The sequence below is a fragment of the Protobothrops mucrosquamatus genome, unplaced genomic scaffold (genome assembly GCF_001527695.2).
Source record: "Protobothrops mucrosquamatus isolate PMUCROS unplaced genomic scaffold, P.Mucros_1.0 scaffold2164, whole genome shotgun sequence".
NCBI lineage: Eukaryota > Metazoa > Chordata > Lepidosauria > Squamata > Viperidae > Protobothrops > Protobothrops mucrosquamatus.
In genome coordinates, this window is record NW_015388260.1 from 258,897 (window position 1) to 279,463 (window position 20,567).

At 36.9% G+C, this 20,567-nt stretch overlaps 1 protein-coding gene across 1 annotated transcript in view; it reads right to left on the reverse strand.

The window, feature by feature from the left end:
* The window catches only part of PKP4 (plakophilin 4), a 94,946-nt gene that overhangs the window by 51,552 nt on the left and 22,827 nt on the right, over positions 1–20,567 (reverse strand). Inside the window, exon 3 of the mRNA XM_015824223.1 lies at positions 4,126–4,160. Coding sequence (XP_015679709.1) covers positions 4,126–4,160 — 35 coding nt within the window. The remainder of the gene's footprint in view (positions 1–4,125; positions 4,161–20,567) is intronic.

The window sequence follows — 20,567 nt, forward strand, 5'->3', positions numbered from 1 at the left end:
TTTATTCTACATAACATTACCAACAAAGATAGGTAGTATGGTATATTCTCCATATGAAAACAGATAAGTAAGTGTATGATTTTGTATGGAATATTTCTATCTGAAAAGTGGCCTCTTTCGCAAATGATCTTTTCTTTTCAGCTCCAAAAAGATGATATCATACATTTCCCATGTAGGGAAATTTGAAAACAATAACTGAAGAAATTGTCAGCTATTCTGGTACCCCTAAAATGAAACCAATACAGATTCCTAAAAGTCTTCAATATCTAGAATGATACCAGATGTTGAAATATGAGGTCTGTATTCAGAAAGTCATTAAACCTCAGGTAATCTTCCTTTCTTTGTTACTACAGAAATGTTAAAAAAAAACCTAGGGCTATCAGATTTGGAAGGCAAAAATGCAGTCTATCTCAAAATGACAGCAGAGTGTTCATATATTCTACTGGTCATCTGAATTTTTATACAGGTAGTTTGCAACTTACAACCATTTGTTTAGCGACCATTTGAAGTTACGATAGTGCTAAAAACTGACTTGTGGCTGGTCTTCCCATTTACAACCATTGTAGCAACCCTGCAGTCATGTGATCAAAATTTGGGTGCTTGGTAACTGCCATTTATTTACCATATGTCACCGCTGCTAACATTGAATGTTCTTGCTTTGACAACATACGAAGATACAGCCTTTTTCTTTCTTATACTTTACTTTTAGAATTAGATGATGCTGAGGGAGGAGGAAGAATGTGATGGGAGTTAGTTAGACATAACAATATTGTACTAGTGTGTGAATTAAGAGATGATAAGAATTGGCGGGTTGGAGAACAGGAGGAAAAGCCTGCATTTCAAACTAATTGGAGAATGTGATTTATGACTGTAAATTAAGGGAAGGGAATTGTATTGATACTATGTGCTAAGGGAAGGGGAATCCAGATTTTGGCCTCAACTCTGTACATGCCGATGCTATGCAACTTGAATAAAGATTCTTTAAGGTAAAAATGCCTCAAAGTTCTGTGAAAAGTTTCATCTGTCGGAACCATGACACCATAGTTGCTGGTCCCAGGTCATATGACTGCCAATTACAACCTTTGTAGGGGGCTTTCAATAAACACAAGTCAACGACAGAAGCCAGATTCGCTTAACAATTGCATGAGTCCCTTAGTGACCATGGCAAAAAAGTCATACAATTAGGCATGACTCTCTTAGCAACTGCTTCACTTAGTGACAGCAGTTCTGGTTCCAATTGTGGCTATAAGCTGAGGACTGTAGTCCAGCTCTGTTAGCTGCAATGATCTATTTTATATACTGTATCTTGTGTTGGTACTAGAAGAAATTTGAGGGCTTTCTGCCTCATGATTTGTTCATGTCCATTGATGGCTCCTTTTCGGTTTCAAGTTGTTACATTTGTCACATCCTGCCAGCTGATGGCCAACCAAAGTAAAAATACCACACAGGATATATACTGTATAAAAATACCTCCTTCCAAACAAAGGGAAGTGGTATAAGTCATGTAAAATCTCCTTGGAATATGACACTCTGTAACATCCATACTTCTTTGCTCTAAGAGCTTAAGGAAAAATGGACTATATATGCCATTCTGATAGTTTAGATATGTTATCAGTTTATTTCTCCAAACAATTCTATGATATTGAATGAAGAAAGTTTTGACGCAATAGCTGGCAACTTTCAATATGTCTTAAATGAAATGAAGTTGAAAGCATTTGCACCAGAAGGAACAAAAAAAAAAAAAAAGATTGGAGCATCTGCGAATCAGTGTTTTAAAATCAGCTTTTGGTTTGTTAGTTATTTAGATAATTTTTCCTTAACTACACAGCTTAAAACAATTAACAGGCTAAAAGCTCAGGCACTTAGCACATAGAAAATATGTTTGGGGGTCAACTCACTATATGAAGGAAGCATTACTAGAATTATGGCCTTGACTTAAAATATCCACTTACTATGAAATAGGCAATGGCTTACATTTTAGACCTATTGATATATTTATCTGCATTATAACCAAGGGAACAGAGAAGATAACAGACACTTAATACAGAAAATAATTAACAGTAAGAAGCTCAGACACTTAACACATTAAAAAGAAAATGAATATGTGTGGGGGTCAACTCATTATATGAAGGAAGCGCTACTAGAATTATGGCCTTAACTTAAAATATCCACTTACAATGAAATAGGCAATGGCTTACAATTTAGTCCTACTGATACATTTGGATTACTACCAAAGGAACAAGCAAGGTAACAGACATTTAATACAGAAAAATTAAATTGAGCTGGTCCTGCAAATCTCAGTCATAAGGAGTTGTTTGGATCATTGACTGCTTGGTGAACAACTTGATGATATTCATGATTATACACAATTCATTGATGTTGAAGGAATTTTCAGGTAAATTAATTTTTATATGACAGAGAAGTATTTATTAAATTAACTTAGCATTAGCTGTGTCACATGCTTCATTCCCTGCTAACTGAAAGATCAGTATTTTGGGGCACATTTTGGCCAATATGCCACAATAGTAGTCAAAGTTCAAGTTTTATCCCCAAATTCAATCATATTATTCTATGCATGCTAGAATCACTAATCTAGTGACAACCTTACGAGCCAATATAGCTTGTATGTCCTATCACCTTAAAGGTTCGTGCAATGTATGACACACAGGCGAGATGCTACATGGAAGTAGGGCTTGGTTGAACCCAAGGAAACATAAAGTGAATCTGGATGCAGTGGGGGGGTGTGTAGTCCTTGCTTACTTACTGCAATGGGGACCAGCAACATTGTTGCTAAGTGGTGCAGTTGTTAAGTAAAACATCAAGTGATCACATCAACTTGCGACATCAGTTCCGTCTGTGGTTGTTAAGTGAATCGCCTGTAGTCATTAAGTATGACATCATGTTATCATGATTTACGACAGGGCTCTTGAAACTTGGCCCTTTTATGACTTGTGGACTTCAACTCCCAGAATTCCTCAGCCAGGCATGCTGGCTGAGAAATTCTGGGAGTTGAAGTCCACAAGTCATAAAAGGGCCATGTTTGAAGACCCCCGATTTATGACTTCCTGCTGGTTCCCCATTGATTTTGTTTGCCAGAAGCTGCCTGGGAAGATCGTAAATGGTGATCATTGACTGCAGAATACTGTGACCAACATAAATGTGTGCCAAGCTATGAAATCATGATCACATGACTGCAGGAAGACTGTGACAACTACAACTTTGAGGACCAGCCATAAATTGTTTTTCAGCACCATTATAACTTTGAAAGGCTAGTGAATGAGTGGTCAGTAAACAAGGGCTGCCTATACTGGAGATTTATGTGAAAACAAGAAGAGTTTGGATCAAGAATGAATGGTGCTGAATGAATGGAGAGTGAGTATGAAAGATGAGCAGTATATTTTTTGGTCTAATATTTCTTGCCCCCTTTCTACACTTTGCATAATGTTGCTTAACCAGAAAGGAAAGCTACGTCATATATCACAATTAGATTTTAGAGTGCTCCTCTGTGTTGGGGTGGGGTTAGGAAACCATCTAAAGAAAATGAAAGCATCACAAAGGAAAAAAGTTCCATTTTTGCATCACAATCTGTGGAAGCTTTCATATTTTCATTTTTCCTTTCTGCTCTTCAAGGAGAACAGATGGACTAATAGCGTAAGCTACACTGGGCAAGTGATGGCAGATGTGGGGGTGGGACTAGGAAGGTTGAGTTCAGATGGGTTGATGGGATATGCTATATTAATTGATGCTGAATGGAGGAAAGAAGGGGGACATGATGCACCAATCTGGCCCTTCCATCCACTGCTCATATTCCTGGCACTTTCTCTATTCTTCCCCTCCCATCCCTGAACTACTTTTGAAAAGTTGAACCCTGTTTTCACCCATGCACAGTTCAAAGAACTCTCTTTTGTTCTGTGTACAGACTAAGTCTGAATGTTTCAGTTAGGGCCTGGATTGCATGAAAAACGCTATTATGTAAATACAACAGATCATGCCAGGAACATTTATACATCTCCTTAAAAGATTATATAACAGCTTGCCTTTAGTGCAACTTATATTATTGTGGTTCAGAACAAGTGGGTTAACCAGGAAGCAATGAATTATGTAGTCATAAAAGCAAAACTATACCTGCAGATCTCCAGGGAAAAGACTTCTCAGTAGAACTATAGAAAAGGAAACAAAGAAACCAAATTTAATTCTTTTCAGGCATTCACATTCTTTATTGTTATAAATACAGAGAGTACAGTGTGATCAGTACCCACACATGTAAAAATTTCTCATGAGGGTAGAACAGTTCTACACATCTCCCTTCACCCACTATCCTTATGGACAATTTTGAGCACAGGAGGACAGTTCAAGGAAAGAAAGTGTGTTCTTCCCACATCTGCATTCAGGTTATCTTTTTAGCTATCTAAAGTTATAAGAGATCCTTATTTAACCAGTGAGAACTGGCTTGGAATGCCCTATCCCAAATTGACCGTTGCACTGCTGTGCCAACAAAAGCGATGATAAACATGGGTCTATTGAACCCCATAGGCTATTTGCTAACATGCCCATTATATCTCATTACGAAAAGCAAGCAATTAATTTAACGATCCTTCACCAGGAAAGCATAGAAGTGGACTAATTAAGTATTCATTAATCTGCCAACTGTTGAAAAAGATCTTGGAGCTCTGGCATATCCATCCAGTGAACTTGCCTATAAAGATCTCTGGGACCGCACAATTTAGAGCTATATTCATTAGCTTGTCGTAATTGCTGAGAGTATGGTGGAGATCATTACAGTGCAAAGATGGCAGTAATAAATACGAAGGTGTATTCCAAGCCCCCTTGAACTCTTATTGACATCAACAGGGGAATTAAAATAAATGTATCCAATCTGCAACATATTAAGTCTTTTTGACTAATTAATAAGGACTAATCAAAACTGTATAGTAAAATCTTTCCTTGTATGATTAATTTTAACATTAACATTTGTTCCTGCTCTTACTCTTCTCATGTTTGAAAATTATTCCTGCTTAACTACCGACGAATTTTGAAATAATACTTTAACAAGCATAACTGAAATATTCATCTTTAACTGTATAAACAGAACTTGCGATTAAAACAGATATTCTGTTCCTATAGGACAGTGGTTCTCAACCTTTTTAATGCCGCGACCCCAACCGGTCGTAAATCGAGGACTAAACCGGTCGCAAGTCGAGGACTAAACCGGTCGTAAGTCGAGGACTAAACCGGTCGTAAGTCGAGGACTACCCAACCGGTCGTAAGCTGAGGACTTTCCCTGCCCGGGAGCGCCGCGCATGCGTGGTTCCGCCCCCTGGGCCGGCCGAGACATAGCTGGCAAGCGGCAGAGACGGAGCAGGCCGACCACCAGCTGGCCCAGCCCAAGGGAGGTAAGGCACCCGCCGGAAAAGGGGAAAAAATGGCGGACAAAGAAAATGGCGGACAGCCTTGCTTGGCGACCCCCGTGAAATGGTCGATCGACCCCAAATGGGGTCCCGACCCACAGGTTGAGAACCACTGCTATAGGATATGTGATTCCCCCTCCCAACCTTGATCTGAATGGTTATAATGCAATTTCCCTGGCAGCCAATGAGAGAAAGGACAAATTGAATGGAAACTTGGTTATATTCACCTCTCCCCCCCTTAGGCTATAGTAACTAGATTCCCTTGTGAGCACCCTGTGAATAACGGCCATACAGATGCTCAAACCTGTACAGGTAAAGTTAGAAAAATTTATAACTAAATACATAGTTTAGTTATGCATCTCAGTTAATCACAATGGTCTCTTCTAACAACCGGTTGCTATTTCAACCACAAATTAGCTCCTAATTTGACCTCAATGATAAAGAATTTTATGGATGGTACCACTGTTACACTAAAAATATTTTTATAAATTGAGGTCCTTCTAAAAAATTATGTCAAGGACCTATGCCAGTGATGGCGAACCTATGGCACGGGTGCCAGAGGCGGCACTCAGAGCCCTCTCTCTGGGCACGCGTGCCGTCGCCCCAGTCCTAGGCCTTCAGCTAGGTTTTATAAAACTTTTCACTTTAGGCCTCCGTTGCCGTGTGCAAAAAAAAAATATTGTTCAATCAATCAGTCAATTTCAACTTCTCGCGGGGAAAAAAAAGATCTTGCAAAGTTGGAATTGATTGAACTTTTAGTCCCACCCAGTCTGCCGTTACCACTGCAGCCACGCCCACCCAATGGGCCACACCCACCCGGCACCCGACGATGCATAAGTGGGTTTTGTGTTGCAGTTTGGGCACTCAGTCTCTAAAAGGTTCGCCATCACTGACCTAGGCTGTACTTCTGCAGGCTTATGCCTAAAGGCAGCTGAAAAATAGTTTAAATTTATGTTGACTGCTATTATTGAAACTGCTTATTCTGGAAACTATAACTTTTGGAGTAGAAAGAGACTAATCACTGGATACATGCTATAATCATGTAATCATCAAATTTTACCCCACTGGTCCTATTCATAATTATTTCAGCTTAGTGGAAAACGTCTATGTGGTTGCTCATGGCTGCTACACCATAGCCAAAAGAGAACTTTGGAGAAATTATGCAGAGATGGTTACAAAAACATGTACAAAAACACGCTTTAAGCCTGGGAAACAAAGAAAGCATCAGAAAGAAATTCAGATAGGCTTTGCCCTAACTGTCTAGGGCAGAGGCCCCCAACCTTTTGGGCACCAGGGACCGGTTATGAGGAGAGAGGCTTTTCTGTGGACTGGAGGATGCAGGTTTTGTGTGCTGCCTACATCCTGCGGATGGGGCTTTGCTTGTTTTTGTGGCCTGATTGCTGGCATGCTGTGGCTCGGCACAGGTCTATGGACTGGGGGTTGGGGACCCCTGGTCTACAGTATAAAAGAGAGGAAAGGAAAAATGCAGAACCTCTTCCCCCAACAATATATTTATTATATGGTAAACGTGTATATACAAGACACATATACAGAATACACATAAGCTAAGACAGACATACCCACCCATTTATCCATATGGTATTCGTATACATTTAATTTAAGACAGTTTACTTATGAAAACTAATGGGAAATTACATAGAAAATTTCTAGAGAAGCTTCTGAGTTACTTTCTAGAGATAAAATACTTGTTCAAAATAAGAGGGGAGCTCTTCAAACCATTATTAAATCCATTATATAATTTTACAGACAATGAGCATCTTTTTCAACTTTGTGCACACATCCATCCTCCCTCCCTTTCACTAGAAACAGATGCATGCAGTATTTTTTTTAATTTCCATCCTATTGGTATATAGTAACTAAAAAGAAGAGGGAGTCAAGCTATTCTCCAAAGCACCTGAAGGCAGGACAAGAAGCAACAGATGGAAACTAATCAAGGAGAGAAGCAACCTAGAACTAAGGAGAAATTTCCTGACAGTTAGAACAATTAATCAGTGGAACAACCTGCCTCCAGAAGTTGTGAATGCTCCAACACTGGAAGTTTTTAAGAAGAGACTGGACAACTGTTTGTTTGAAATGGTATAGGTTCTCCTGCCTGGGCAGGGGGTTGGACCAGAAGACCTCAAAGGTCCCTTCCAACTCTATTATTGTTATTGAACAACAAGGCCAACAAGTCTTCCAAAACAATGAAATATTTTTTATCCAAAGTGAATTACTAAGCATTGAATCACACCATGTTGGTTGTGCTTGGAAGATATTTCCAACAATAAACTCAACTTATATCCTAGACAAATGTGCAGGATGTCAGTGTCATTAATAGGTTGTTCTCCATCAATTCAGTCACAAAAGATCAGGTAAATATAGGATTTGAAACTGAGGAACAACTAATATGATGATTAAAGATCAAATCCAATATCTGACACAACATTCCTATCTTGCTTAATTTGACAAAGCAATTCTGATCCCTGCTTGGTCCGATTCAGCTAAACATGCAGGAAATTATAATGGTTGTATATCTTATTTTCCGCAGAGGTTTTAAGTATGAACCAATGAATAGATATTGACCTATAATTTTGCTTAAGGTCTAGGTTCAATTTATTGTTTAAAAATGGAATTGCAACTTGGAAAAAAATGAAGAAAACCATATAATTTTAGTTGTGTGATTTTGTCTGCCTGTCTGTCTATCTCTCTCTATCCATCATCTATCTATCTATCTATTAAATGGACTTTTATACACTATTGGGGAAAAGCATTAGATATTTAGATTTTTACTGTGTTATCTTGATTTTTTAATTTAATATGATTTTTTCAACTTTTCACTTTAATTTCTTAGTAGTTTAACAGTATGTTTTATATATGTATGTCTATAAAGTTAACCATATTAGTTAAATAAATATTACTTTAGAATTCTATATATACTTTCTATTATGTATAGAGAATGTTTATTTTCTACATATAAATTATAACTTTTTGAGGTTTAAAAACATTTTTTTGTTTTTAAATAAATAAAAAAAACAATTATGAAGATCTGCTTGCATAGAAAATATATTATCTGTCTATGCTCAGTGATCTATAATGGGACATTCTAACAAGTCAAGCAAAAACTACTGGCATCTAACACATGGAAATGTCTCTTGGTTATACTTAAACATTATTGGTTAGATCAAAAAATGACCCGACATCCCATTTCTGGATCAAATCCAGTGGTGGGATTCAGCCAGTTCGCACCACTTCGGCAGAACCGGTAGCTAATTTTTTGTTGCCCAGGCCCAGAATGGACTTCCGGAAGCGACATCCACACAGAGAACCAGTTGTTCACATATTTTAATTCCCCCACTGATTATATCTTGAAATTTAAACTAAGGCTACTTGAGGAGATTTGGAAGTTAGGAGATGTCTGTAGACTAAACTAGATTAAATGGCTTTATAAGTTACTCATTTGAGTACTAGTAAAAGAAAAGGCAGTGAGACCTAGGTCTCTTGGTGTTCTGTAAGTTTAAAGCCTTAATCAATTATAATCATTTAACCTTTGTTTTAAAATTAATTTCAGCAGAAATAGTATTCTGATTATGAATGTATACTTATCTCCCTTACACCATAAGAGCAAGATCAAAAGGTTCTGGACTATTTAGCAAGGTTGATAGCTAACCAAACAAGACTCCTCCAAAAGGCCTCCAGAGCCAGGACAGGAGATTGAAATACAAAAATGAAGCCAGATGTATAAATTAAACCTGTATATATTTCACAATGATGGGTGCATATGGTCCTCAATCCAAGTATGAGAATAGTACTTTAATGGGATGATAAGAGATCAAGTTCAAAGGAATTACATAGTGTATGTTAGGTAAATAGCGTACCAGCTATAATGATTATGTGATTGTATCTCATGATCTCTTTCATCTTATTGATCATTTGTACTACAATGTCACCCAAATAGTGATTATCTGCCTCTAACATCTAGAATGCTAGACTTAATGATTTTTTTGTGGGATTTGGTATTCAGCGATTAGATTAATAGGCTTTAGGATGCCTTCATAAATCCAAACTATGGTTCAATGAAAAATGCACACATGCACACACACGCCTACCTTCATAATCAATTATAAGAGAGAAAGTAATTGGCCACAATAAATAAACATATATACAGAAGAAAAGGAGAAAGGATTTTGATTAAGGCAAATAACTATCTGTAAGGAGAAGACTACCAACATAACTGTAGCAGTTATGTTGAGAAATTTTCTTTGTTTTAAAAATATTTTTATTGGAATTTTTTAATAAGATACAAAATTTAAAAAATAAGAAAAATATATAGAAATGAAAAATGAAATGAAAAATAAAGAGAGGGAGAGAGAATGGAATGGAATGGAAAGAATTTTTAATAAGACACAAAATTTAAAAAATAACAAAAATATATAAAAATATGAAATGAAATAATGAAATGAAAGAAAGAGAAAGAGAAAGAAATGTTTGTTCACTATGGGCTCTTTTTTTCAAAAGTAAATACAGGTTTTGCAAAAAACATTGTAAATTGTGATCACATGACCATGGAATGTTGCAAACGGCTGTCAATGAAGGCTAGCTGAGACTTCCAGTTAGGTGTTGCGGCATCACAGATGCAGGAAGATAGGGCTCCGTCTTCCACGTTTGATTTCGCCCTGCTGGGTCGAAAGTCGCCCCGGAGAGGCAACAAAGAAGGAGGGGACTCTCATCAATCGCAGAGGGGCAGTGGCCCTTCCACTGCATCCAAGGAAGCCCTCCAAACTGGCAGGGGAAAGACTGGCTACTTTCTTGTGGCCAGACGGAAGCTACTGACAACCAAAGAGAAGCACTAACTAGCAATTTTTGAACAATGTGGATGGAACTGGGTAAGACTTTATCATCTTTTTATGACCTTAATACTACTTTCCTGGAAAAAAGAATGCCCAAAGAAAAGAATCCTCCCCGATGAGAAAGGGAAGGGAAGTTTTTACCCTGCTCCCTCAGGAAAAGAAAAGCGGCAAATTAATTGCTTTGGCGGAAAATAGAGAAAATTACAAGATCAATTTGGAATTAATACAGATATATAGCTTTGAAATTTGGGGACAAAAAGTATCTTTGAGACTTTTTTTAGAAAAGATATTTGAAAGTCTGTAAAATAGGCTTGGATTTGGAAAGCTGGAAGATGGTGTCAACAACATCTAGTGGCGAATCATGGCACTACAATTTATTATGTTTAAAGGAAACTTGGCTTGAAGCCCGGACTTAGATAATACTCTTTGTTGTTCCTGGAAACTTTCACTTTTTTTTCAGACTGCAGCTAGGAAAAGGGGGAAAAAACCCTCTTGGGCTGCTTATCTGTGTTGGGGACCCTATTGGACTATAATGACTATATACAAAAGCAAAATGGGTGTTCCATACTTAGCCGCAAATGGTAAAAAAACATCTTTAACACTTGTCTCCGAAGCCCCCAGCTTGATATACCAACAAGAAAATGTTAATGAATATCAGAAAGAAATTCTTTCTATGGTGAAATCAATCCAAGAGATAATTGTTTTATTTTATAATGAGACTCAAAATAACGCAAATGAGATAAAAGAACAATTTTCTAACTTAAACTTACAAATCCAGACAATGACTACAAAGAAGGAGCTAATAACCCAAAAAACAGAAGGAAAATTAGAAGAAACGGATTCGAAGATGGAAGACCTAAAGGAAGGAATTAACAGACAGATATATAGACTAATGAAAAATTAGAAGATGCAGTGATAACATTGGAAATGGAAAAGATATCTTACTTGTCAAGATCTCAGAACACATTTGAAGATAAGGAAGAAGAGCTAATCGAACGGATGATAAAGCTGTTAGGAGAAATGCTGAATATTGACAAACAAGAAATGAAAAGAAAAACTGAAGGAGAAGGACGGAGGCTGTTTAATGAATATAAATGGGTTGAGCGTTCTTCCAAAAATACTTCAATTGAATTCTCTTCCTCATTCCAAACAATATATACAAAAACAGAGGAAGAATTACTTAATGATTAAAATGCACTGACTTGAAAAGTTATTTGGCAAAAGAAGAAAGCTAGAGTAAGACTGAAGAAAATAGAGGTTTGACCTATTAGATGGGATATTATACTATTAAACAGATGTTTGAATATGGTTAAGAAAATAGGTACCTGTTAGAAATAAAAGTATTATTATAATTAGAAGGATAGGATTTGTAACTAGAATATTATACTTTGTTATGAGATGGGAAATATGAAAATTCTAAAAGGGTTTGAATAAGGGAAACTTTTGGTTACCCAAATATAATTTATTATGAGAAAATTGTAAGTGACAGAGATATTTTGAACATTGATGGGAAATTAAAATTTTTAAAAAGCGGGAAAAACAGGATATTGATCGAACAAATGGACTTTTAAGTGCAAATTCAACTGAGATATGTTCTGGCTAGAAAAGATACTATAAACTGATACTATCGATATTATGTATAATACCAGAAAAATGTGATGAAAATGTCTATATTTAATTGTATATGCATTAACAGTAACAAGAATTGTATTTGCCCAGTGTGGAAAAATGCATACCACCGGAAGAAGAGAGGACCAAGGAAGCACTGGATGATGTAGTATTGGAACTAGACTGAGAAAGTTAATATGTACCACTGAATTACCAATGGACCCAGACAACACGTTGTTTATTAAGTACTCATGACTGTAAAATTAGAAAATTAATAAAATATTTATTTAAAAAAATGAAGTCTAGCTGCTGAGCACCTGAAATGTGGTCACATATCCATGGCAGGGTGATTGTCATAATTTTGGAAGCAGGTCATAAGAATCTTTTAGGTTGCCCATCATAAATTTGAATGGTTACTAAGTTAAGGAGTACCGGTTGTACGTTAATGACCAACTGTAATATAATTTTCAACAGAAGGTTAGAGGCAATTCCCTCTATGAAATGGGTAAACATAGATGTATATTTTAAAACCCTAATTTATTAATTATTTTTTCTGATTATGCTAACCATCCCTCTAGCCTGAGAATGGATCACTGTCCATGTTATTCTATCAATATAATACAATAATCAAACATTTGGGAATAACATTACATGGCTAAGCATTCTTTTGCAAATTTGAACAGCTGGGCATGAACTATAAAAAACAACAAGCATATGTTTTTATGAAAAAAAACCAGAGAAAACTCCACAGAGATAACTTTGATAAGAATCCAATTAGACAAGTAAGCTACTTAATAGAATTGGTGTGGACTTCCAATCATCTGCAGAGGAAGGTTGGAACGCATTCAAAATATACTAAGCAAATGTGGCTACTATTACATATGTCTTCTGCTCTAAAGGGAACTATTAAATCTTTAAGGGAGGAAGAGTATATGAGGCTAAAAAATATCCTGGCTGTTGTACAGAATCATTCAGATATTCTAGAGAAAAAACTGGCAGTTGGAAATGGTTCAGCCTAAATAATTGCATTTTATTCTTGTAGCTTTGCAGTCCTGGGCGCTGGGCAATATAAACAGAGAAACAATCACATGTATGTTGTGCTTGGAGACAAGATTAGTTTTGATGGAAGAGTCTGGGTCTCCTTTAATTTTTGGCTAAAAAGTGCCTATATTCAGGTGGTTCCTTTCATCCACAAATATACATCTATATGGAAATTTTGTAGATTCTCTTTTAGATTTGGTACTGCACCATTGTTTTGAAAGTGATCTGGCAAAGTACCTGGATGCAGAGTCACAAAGTAATATATGTTTGATTTCCAGTCATGTGTATGCTAAATTGGTTTATAGCGGCTTTGTGTCTAGACCCTAACTTTCCAATATAGTAATAATAAAATACTGTATGGCTTTTATGCTAGCTTAATTTAACACTTTCTCCTAGTATTAACAATGGGAAGACACCAATACATATTTTAGCAATTTGCCTAGTCTTGTGGAAGTAACTTCAATTATGTTACAAATGTGAATTCAGCCAATAATATCACCTGGCTGACCTTGACCATACTCAGTAGCTAAACAGGGTTGTGCTGAACTAGTGCTTGGATAGCAGACTACCTTGGTACACCAGAGCTGCAGACCAACCTTTCCAAAGTTGCAAAAAACATCTTAAAGAAGATAATGGCAAACCACTTCCACACCAGAAACACTGCATATAACTCCATTAAATCGCCAGAAATCTAAAGGAGACTTTTTAAAATAGAAAGGTAACACAAGTGGCCACTCTTCCACTCTAATCAACCGCTCTAATTTCTTATTCTATTCCTCCCCCCAAATTTTGAATGGCTAATTTGAGATAACTTAATAACTATTTAATGACACAATATTAGAAAGAGCATGTTAAATCCTTCAGTATTAGATGGGATTATAAAACACACAATGGCCTGAATCTATCTGAAGCCATCAAAAGGAAAGTCTAGCAATGTTGCATGGAATTTCAGCTTTTTTTTTTTTCTTCCAGTGTTTTTCCTGCAGATATGGAGTCTGCTTTTTCAGATCAACCAAATGTTGATCTGTTGTTTAGGACAGGAATTGACCACTAGCTTGTCACCCAAGCATGACATCACGAGCTGAGGGAGGGTGACTGGCCAAAAGTTATCTAACCAATTAGACCAAATTGGCTCTCAAGACAAAACTGGCTCTCAGTCCTGTTGCACAGAATAATCTCATCAATCTGAGATTAAATATTTTGAGGAATCTATTGTTAATTTGACTCTTCAAGCAGGTGCACCTATTAAAAGGTTGAAGCAGAATCCTGAAAAAAAGACAGTTTTAACAAATAACAGAACTGCACTGTGCTCATATAATTGCTCTGAATAATTTTTGCAGTATGCACAGATTTAGTTCACAGCTCAGCCTTGTTGTGCAATCTGGTGGGACATGACTCATCGCTTGCTTAAGGATCTACATCTGATATTTCACTGGACCACAATTACCACGTCATAAAAAAAGCAAGCCACAGATCATCAAAACAGATCTGGCAACCAGGAATAATTTACTATGGAACAAACCCAGAACACAAAACAGCAGAATGCCACATGCATTCTGAACCTACATGTTCCAGTGCAATCGTTCAAAACTATTGTCTATAATGCATTCTGTACAACTCATTTTACATATTTATTGATTGAACTTGTTATACCACAAGGCAATTTACAATGACATTTCCTTTTACCAATTTTGGGTAATGGTTTGTATTTGTTTATAGCCAGACATTCAATCTAAATCAATTAAATTACACAAATACAGGTTTAAGAATGAGATTCTATGTTTGCTAATTTGCCCCCGAGCCATTATTTCACCTCCATTAGATTTTAACTCTATCAATGTGATATGAGGAATGCCTTATTAAACACTACAGAAGTTACATTAGTCTCCCCCCCCAAAAAAATAATAAACTGATAAAAATCTGATATTAGAAAAAGCAATATTTAAAAACTATGGATAAATTTTTCAGATTCCCAGAACAAGCTGAAACCGACCTTACCCCCAAATCAAGTATCCTCATATAACAAATTATATTGCAACACCTAACCAATCTTGACTAATCATGAAAAGACTAAGCAGGGTCTGAGCTAATTGGTAATTACAGAAAAGGCAAAGAAAAAAAAAAGAAAATCCCAAAGCTGTATATTAGATTTGGTAGTTCAAAAAACAACAACATCCCAGACAACAGCAATGGCAAATCACTTTTGTGATGCCTTACTTATCTAAATATGCGAAATATGCTAATACCAACTTTCCATAAAATGTTAAGAATAGAATGAAAAGTAGTAAGAAGAATTTCTGCTCATTTCAGTTACGTTTATTGGTAATTAGATGCAAATATAAAAATGGCTCCCAAATTATAGAATTTGCATTTCCCTTTTCTACACCAATATACAATTACAGCTAACTTGGGAGCACTGGGGACTTGACAGGCAGCCAAAAAATGGATTAAATATGTAAATAAACTTTTGAGACTAATCATATTATGTGAAAGAGCTGTTTCACTGGAAACATTATAATTTTATACAAAAAATGTATTTATTTAAAAACAATGACAAAATTGTCATTAGTGCACTGCAATTAAAATCTGTCGCAGGTATATTTTGCCTGCAATGGTAGAATATGCCTCAGTCCTCACATATTTTTATTTTCTCCGGTTTATGCGTATACTCCCAACTAATCTAGTATGTCTCTGTGATCCTTCTTTGTGGAAGGATACACAACTGTTCACAAGGAAAGGCTTCTCAGGGAAGAGACCACCTCTCCTTGTACAACATTCTAGACCTAGTAACTTCTGGGAAATTGAGGTGTTCCATTCAAAATCTACTAGAGATCTCTACAGTATTCTTTAGCTATTGCTGGAAATGTACTATTTAGCTTCTAGTATGGGAGAGGAGAGGGAAGGAGTATATTTATCACCAAGAATCATCCAAGAGTGCCAGAGGCTAGCATTTGGTCTCCCCTCCCCCCCACCGGGAGGAATTTAACTTCTCTCCTCATCTGAGGGAAGAGAGAAAAGTATCGAGAGGGATTCAGGAACTGGGAATTCTTTAGCGGCCCTACTCTACTGCAGACCAGCTTACCCTAGGAAGTTAAGAGTGGCTTCCAGTTTCACGTCCTTCAAAACTTGCCTGTTCCAGAAGGCTTCTGGGAATTGGACTATTAGGAGCTGCCAGAGGTCTCATTGTCAAAATATATTCTAACTTAATAATCTTATTTTAGAATCACTGCATTTCTATGTATTTATTATTTACATTGTTGCTGCTCTTTTCACACCAGCTGGACTTTTAAGATTGAGGCAGTTTAAAATGCAAACAAACAAAATAAATAAAGTTGAATATCAGTCAACTTGGTAATGGACCATCAATAGAGATTTGCATTTCCATCCTGCACTACCTGCAAAATAGGTCAATATGAACAATCATTGTAGACAGAAAAGCTAAGATACTCAATGAAAATTTTTGAAAAGCTGTAGATCAAACCAAACATGAAGAATTGGTGGAAAGCAAAGCTTCCAGTGATCCACTGACATAGCATACTGAAGAAAGAATTCTCAGAGATTAGTGAGAATGACAAAGATCAATTCCTGTATTCTTTTGGAAGGAAGTCAGGCTTTTTATTCAGTCCCACACTAGTGATTCCATTAGAATAATGTACAAATGCTATATCACATAGCAAATAGTGTGAAATCGGCAGAGTAATAATTTCAAAAAAATAACAGCCATTTCAGCAAAAATGGCACTGAAATCATCAAAGATATGCAAGCATCAGCAATTTTAGACAGAACCGGTGTAACTTTAAAGAGAAAGAATTATGCATCCAGAAGATCAAGTTGTAAAGCTACATACACACACAAACAAAAAGAGCAAAGAAACCAGCACTAATTTGTTTCCTTAGATATTTTCTTTATGCTCATATTCTTATGATATGTCCGTACTTAAATTTATTATTTATAGCCTTAAATAGCCCGGTTGTCTGAGGTATGACTAGATATTAGCAACCAATGTGACAAAAGGCTATTTTAAACAGACAAAAGGAAAGCATTTCCTTTAAAGGTGCTTTGGTTTATTTATCAAATTATACAGATAGTCCTCGACTTACAACAGTTCATTTATTGACCATTCAAAGTTACGACGACACTGAAAAAAGTGATTCATGACCGTTTTTCAGGTACGACCTTTGCAGTATCCCCATGGTCATGTGATCAAAATTCAAATGCTTAGTGACTGGTTCATACTTATGACCGTTGCTGTGTCCAAAGGTCATGTAATCACCTTTTGCGACCTTCTGACACGCAAAGTCAATGGGGAAGCCAGATTCACTTAACAAACATGTTACTAACTTATCAGCTGCAGTAATTTGACTTAACAACTGAAGCAAGAAAGGTTCTAAAAGTTTGCAAAACTCACATAACAAATGTCTCATTTAGCACAAACAAATGTCTCACTTAACAACAGAAACTTTGGGCTCAATGGTGGATCGAAAGTCGAAGACTACCTATATAGCCGCCCATCTCACAAATATGATTCTGGGCAGCTTACAATAAAGTAAAACAATAAAGTAAAACAAGTCTTAGTGATGGGTGCTAAGTTGGGTGACTTTAAAAGGAGATTGGTTAAATTCATGAAGGACTAGTCTATCAAAACCATTAGCTTTGAAGAGTCAACATTACCACTGCAGTGGGGAAAACTTGACTTCAAATTCCAGTTGTAGGAGATCATTGGTGGGAGAAGGATAAATCTCCTGCTTCCAAATTATTGGTTTTCAGTGTGCAAAACAAAATGCTGGACTACAGTGAGCCTTGATCTAATGCAGTGGGGTTTTCTTTATGTAGCTATGCCATTCATTGTCCACTTGGATTAGTATATGATGGATGTTTTATTCTCAAATGTATACTTCTTACAAAATCAAGAGAGATTAGGCTAAGCATGCATCCTTAAATGTTTGTTTAAAACCTGAATTTCGTTACAGATAGTCCTCAGCTTATGACCATAATTGAGCCCTGGCTGTAAGTCATGCTGGTCATTAAGTAGGTCACCATGTGACCATGCCTGATTTTACAACCTTTTTTATGGTGGTCAGTAAGTGCATGCTATGGTCATTAAGCGGATCCAGGCCTTAGGTAAAACATTTAAACATTAAAGGTCAACATAGCTCACTTTCCAGCTTACCTGGAAAGCAAACCTCACCTATCTTTTCTTGTTGTACATCAAAAACACTGTTTTCAACTTGTGGCCGCAGTGTTTCTGTTGATTCAACTGCTATTACAAGCAAACACCTCCACTCCAGTTTGTACATCCCCTACCCATTTTATTCTGGATTTGCCTGCTTCTGAAGAGAGCTCAATTGAACTTGTTTCTTTTTCTTCATTGCACCAATGTTTTCCTTCATTATTATTATTTTTAACCAGATGAAATTGATAAGCACAGGTGAAACTACAGGATATCCACCACTTGTGAATTATGAGCATACTCAGTGAAGGTGGATGTCAATTAGGATAGCAGAGTCCCAGCCAGACCTTGGGAGAATGTCTAGCTCTAAATACAACAACAACAACAATAGACTTGGAAGGGACCTTAGAGGTCATGTAGTCCAACTCCCTGCTCAGGCAGGAAACCCTATACCGGGGTAGGCAACCTTGGCTCTTTTATGACTCGTGGATTTCAACTCCCAGAATTCCTGAGCCAGCCCACGAGTCATAAAAGAGCCAAGGTTGCCTACCCCTGCCCTTTACCATTTCAGACAAATGGCTGTCCAGTTTCTTATTAAATACTTCCAGTGTTGGAGCATTCACAACTTCTGGAGGCAGGTTGTTCCACTGATTAATTGTTCTGTCAGGAAATTTCTCCTTAGTTCTAGGTTGCTTCTCTCTTTGATTAGTTTCTCTCCATTGCTTCTTGTCCTGCCTCTTTAGTCAAAGTGGGTAAAATCCATTCCAGCATGCCTCTGGGAGAGGACAAGGTAACTTCTCTAATTGGGCAAAGCCAGGAACATTGATTATATTAAAACTTTGCTCTATACCTCCATGTGTATGGGAACAACCAGGGCTTTTTTTGTCACAGAACGCCCAGAACGGAGTTCCGGTACCTTTTTTGGATGGAACCTTGTAGGGTAGGCAAGGCGGGTTGTATGACATGTGTGAGTTCCGGCACCTTTTTTTTTTAACAAAAAAAGCACTGGGAACAACTCCCCAGGTTCCTGAACAGTACTTTTGCGGTTTCCTGTCTTTTGCTCTGTAAATACACCATCAGTTTGATTTTTGGGGGGTTGGCTTTTATGGATTCCTCTGGCTCTTGACCCACAGACTGTTCTTGGATGGCCTACTTTTTCTGTCTACACTCTGTATGAGCCAATAGCTTTGTGCTGAAATAATTTACATGCAAGAATGCCATCACTGTGAACAAAGCAGAGGAAGGGATTGAAATTCAGAAAGGGATTTTTTCTGCCAGCTTTATTTCCAGGTAGTTTATGTATGGAAATCAAGCAGCTTAAGTTTGCAGTACAGAAGAGCCCTTACTGTTGAGCAATGGGATGTATTTAAACCTTCACAGTGGAGTGGGGAGAAAATCACATATTCATCACAGTCACACTGATTAAATCTCTGTTAGAGCAATGTTTTTATTAGGTTCAAAATAACCAAGTAATAAACTGGTCTAATAAAAATATTGCCTGTGTTTGTTACCTTTAAGTTAGCCTAGAGTCTTGAAAAACTACATGGACACTCTCATGTAGTTTTCTAGGCAACATTTTTAGAAGTTGCTTGCCATTTCCTTCTTCCTGTGGCTGAGTGAAAATGTCTGGCCCAGTTACCCAGTTGTCTTCTGTGTCTAGGTCCTGTCTGTGACTTAGGACCCCCCACTCCTGGTCCAGCATTTTAACCACCAAACCAAGTGGTGCTTAATGCCCTGACATGGACTTCTAAAAAACATACTGAGGGTTGTTAGTTAAGGAAAATAAAAGATTTGAGAGCAGAGATGATTCCTATACAATAATATTGTGAGCAACTGTTTCCAGAAAATGGTAAAAAACTGTCGAACTTTCAAAAAAGTTATTTTGACATGAATAATAGTTATGTAACCAAGGCATCATAATAGCCAAAAAAAATCATGGTTTTGAAAAGCAGCTAGACAACTTCAAAGAGGATAGCTGTGTGAAAAGATTAGCGAGATTTCTAGCTTTTTTTAACCCTTCCTAAAAGAAGTTCTGTACATTGAGACATATGATGTTGCAGACAAGCTGACAGAGATGTTAATTTCTTGTTACTGTGATTCTAGATTATCTTCAAATTACTAATACAGAAAACAGAATTCTGCTCTAGAGAGACTGGTTTTCTTGTCTGTTAATAGTGCAATTACTATTGAGCACCTACTTTCTAAATTTCTAAATGAGAAATTTCTGGCAAACATAAGCCAAAACATATGCACAGTGTATTACATGTATTCAATACTTGAATGCCAAAGAATAATTCTCAAGAATTGAATCCCTAGTTCAAAAGGCTACGGTCACTTCAACAGATCAATGCCACTTATAGATATCAATTTCATCATTCTTCTGCTATTTTTGATGGGCTTAGCCAGTTTTAAGTGAATGAGTAATGGTTTAAATTGAATCCTGGATTAAACTTGCACATTTTATATATATATTTGCTAATTTACTGAAGTTCA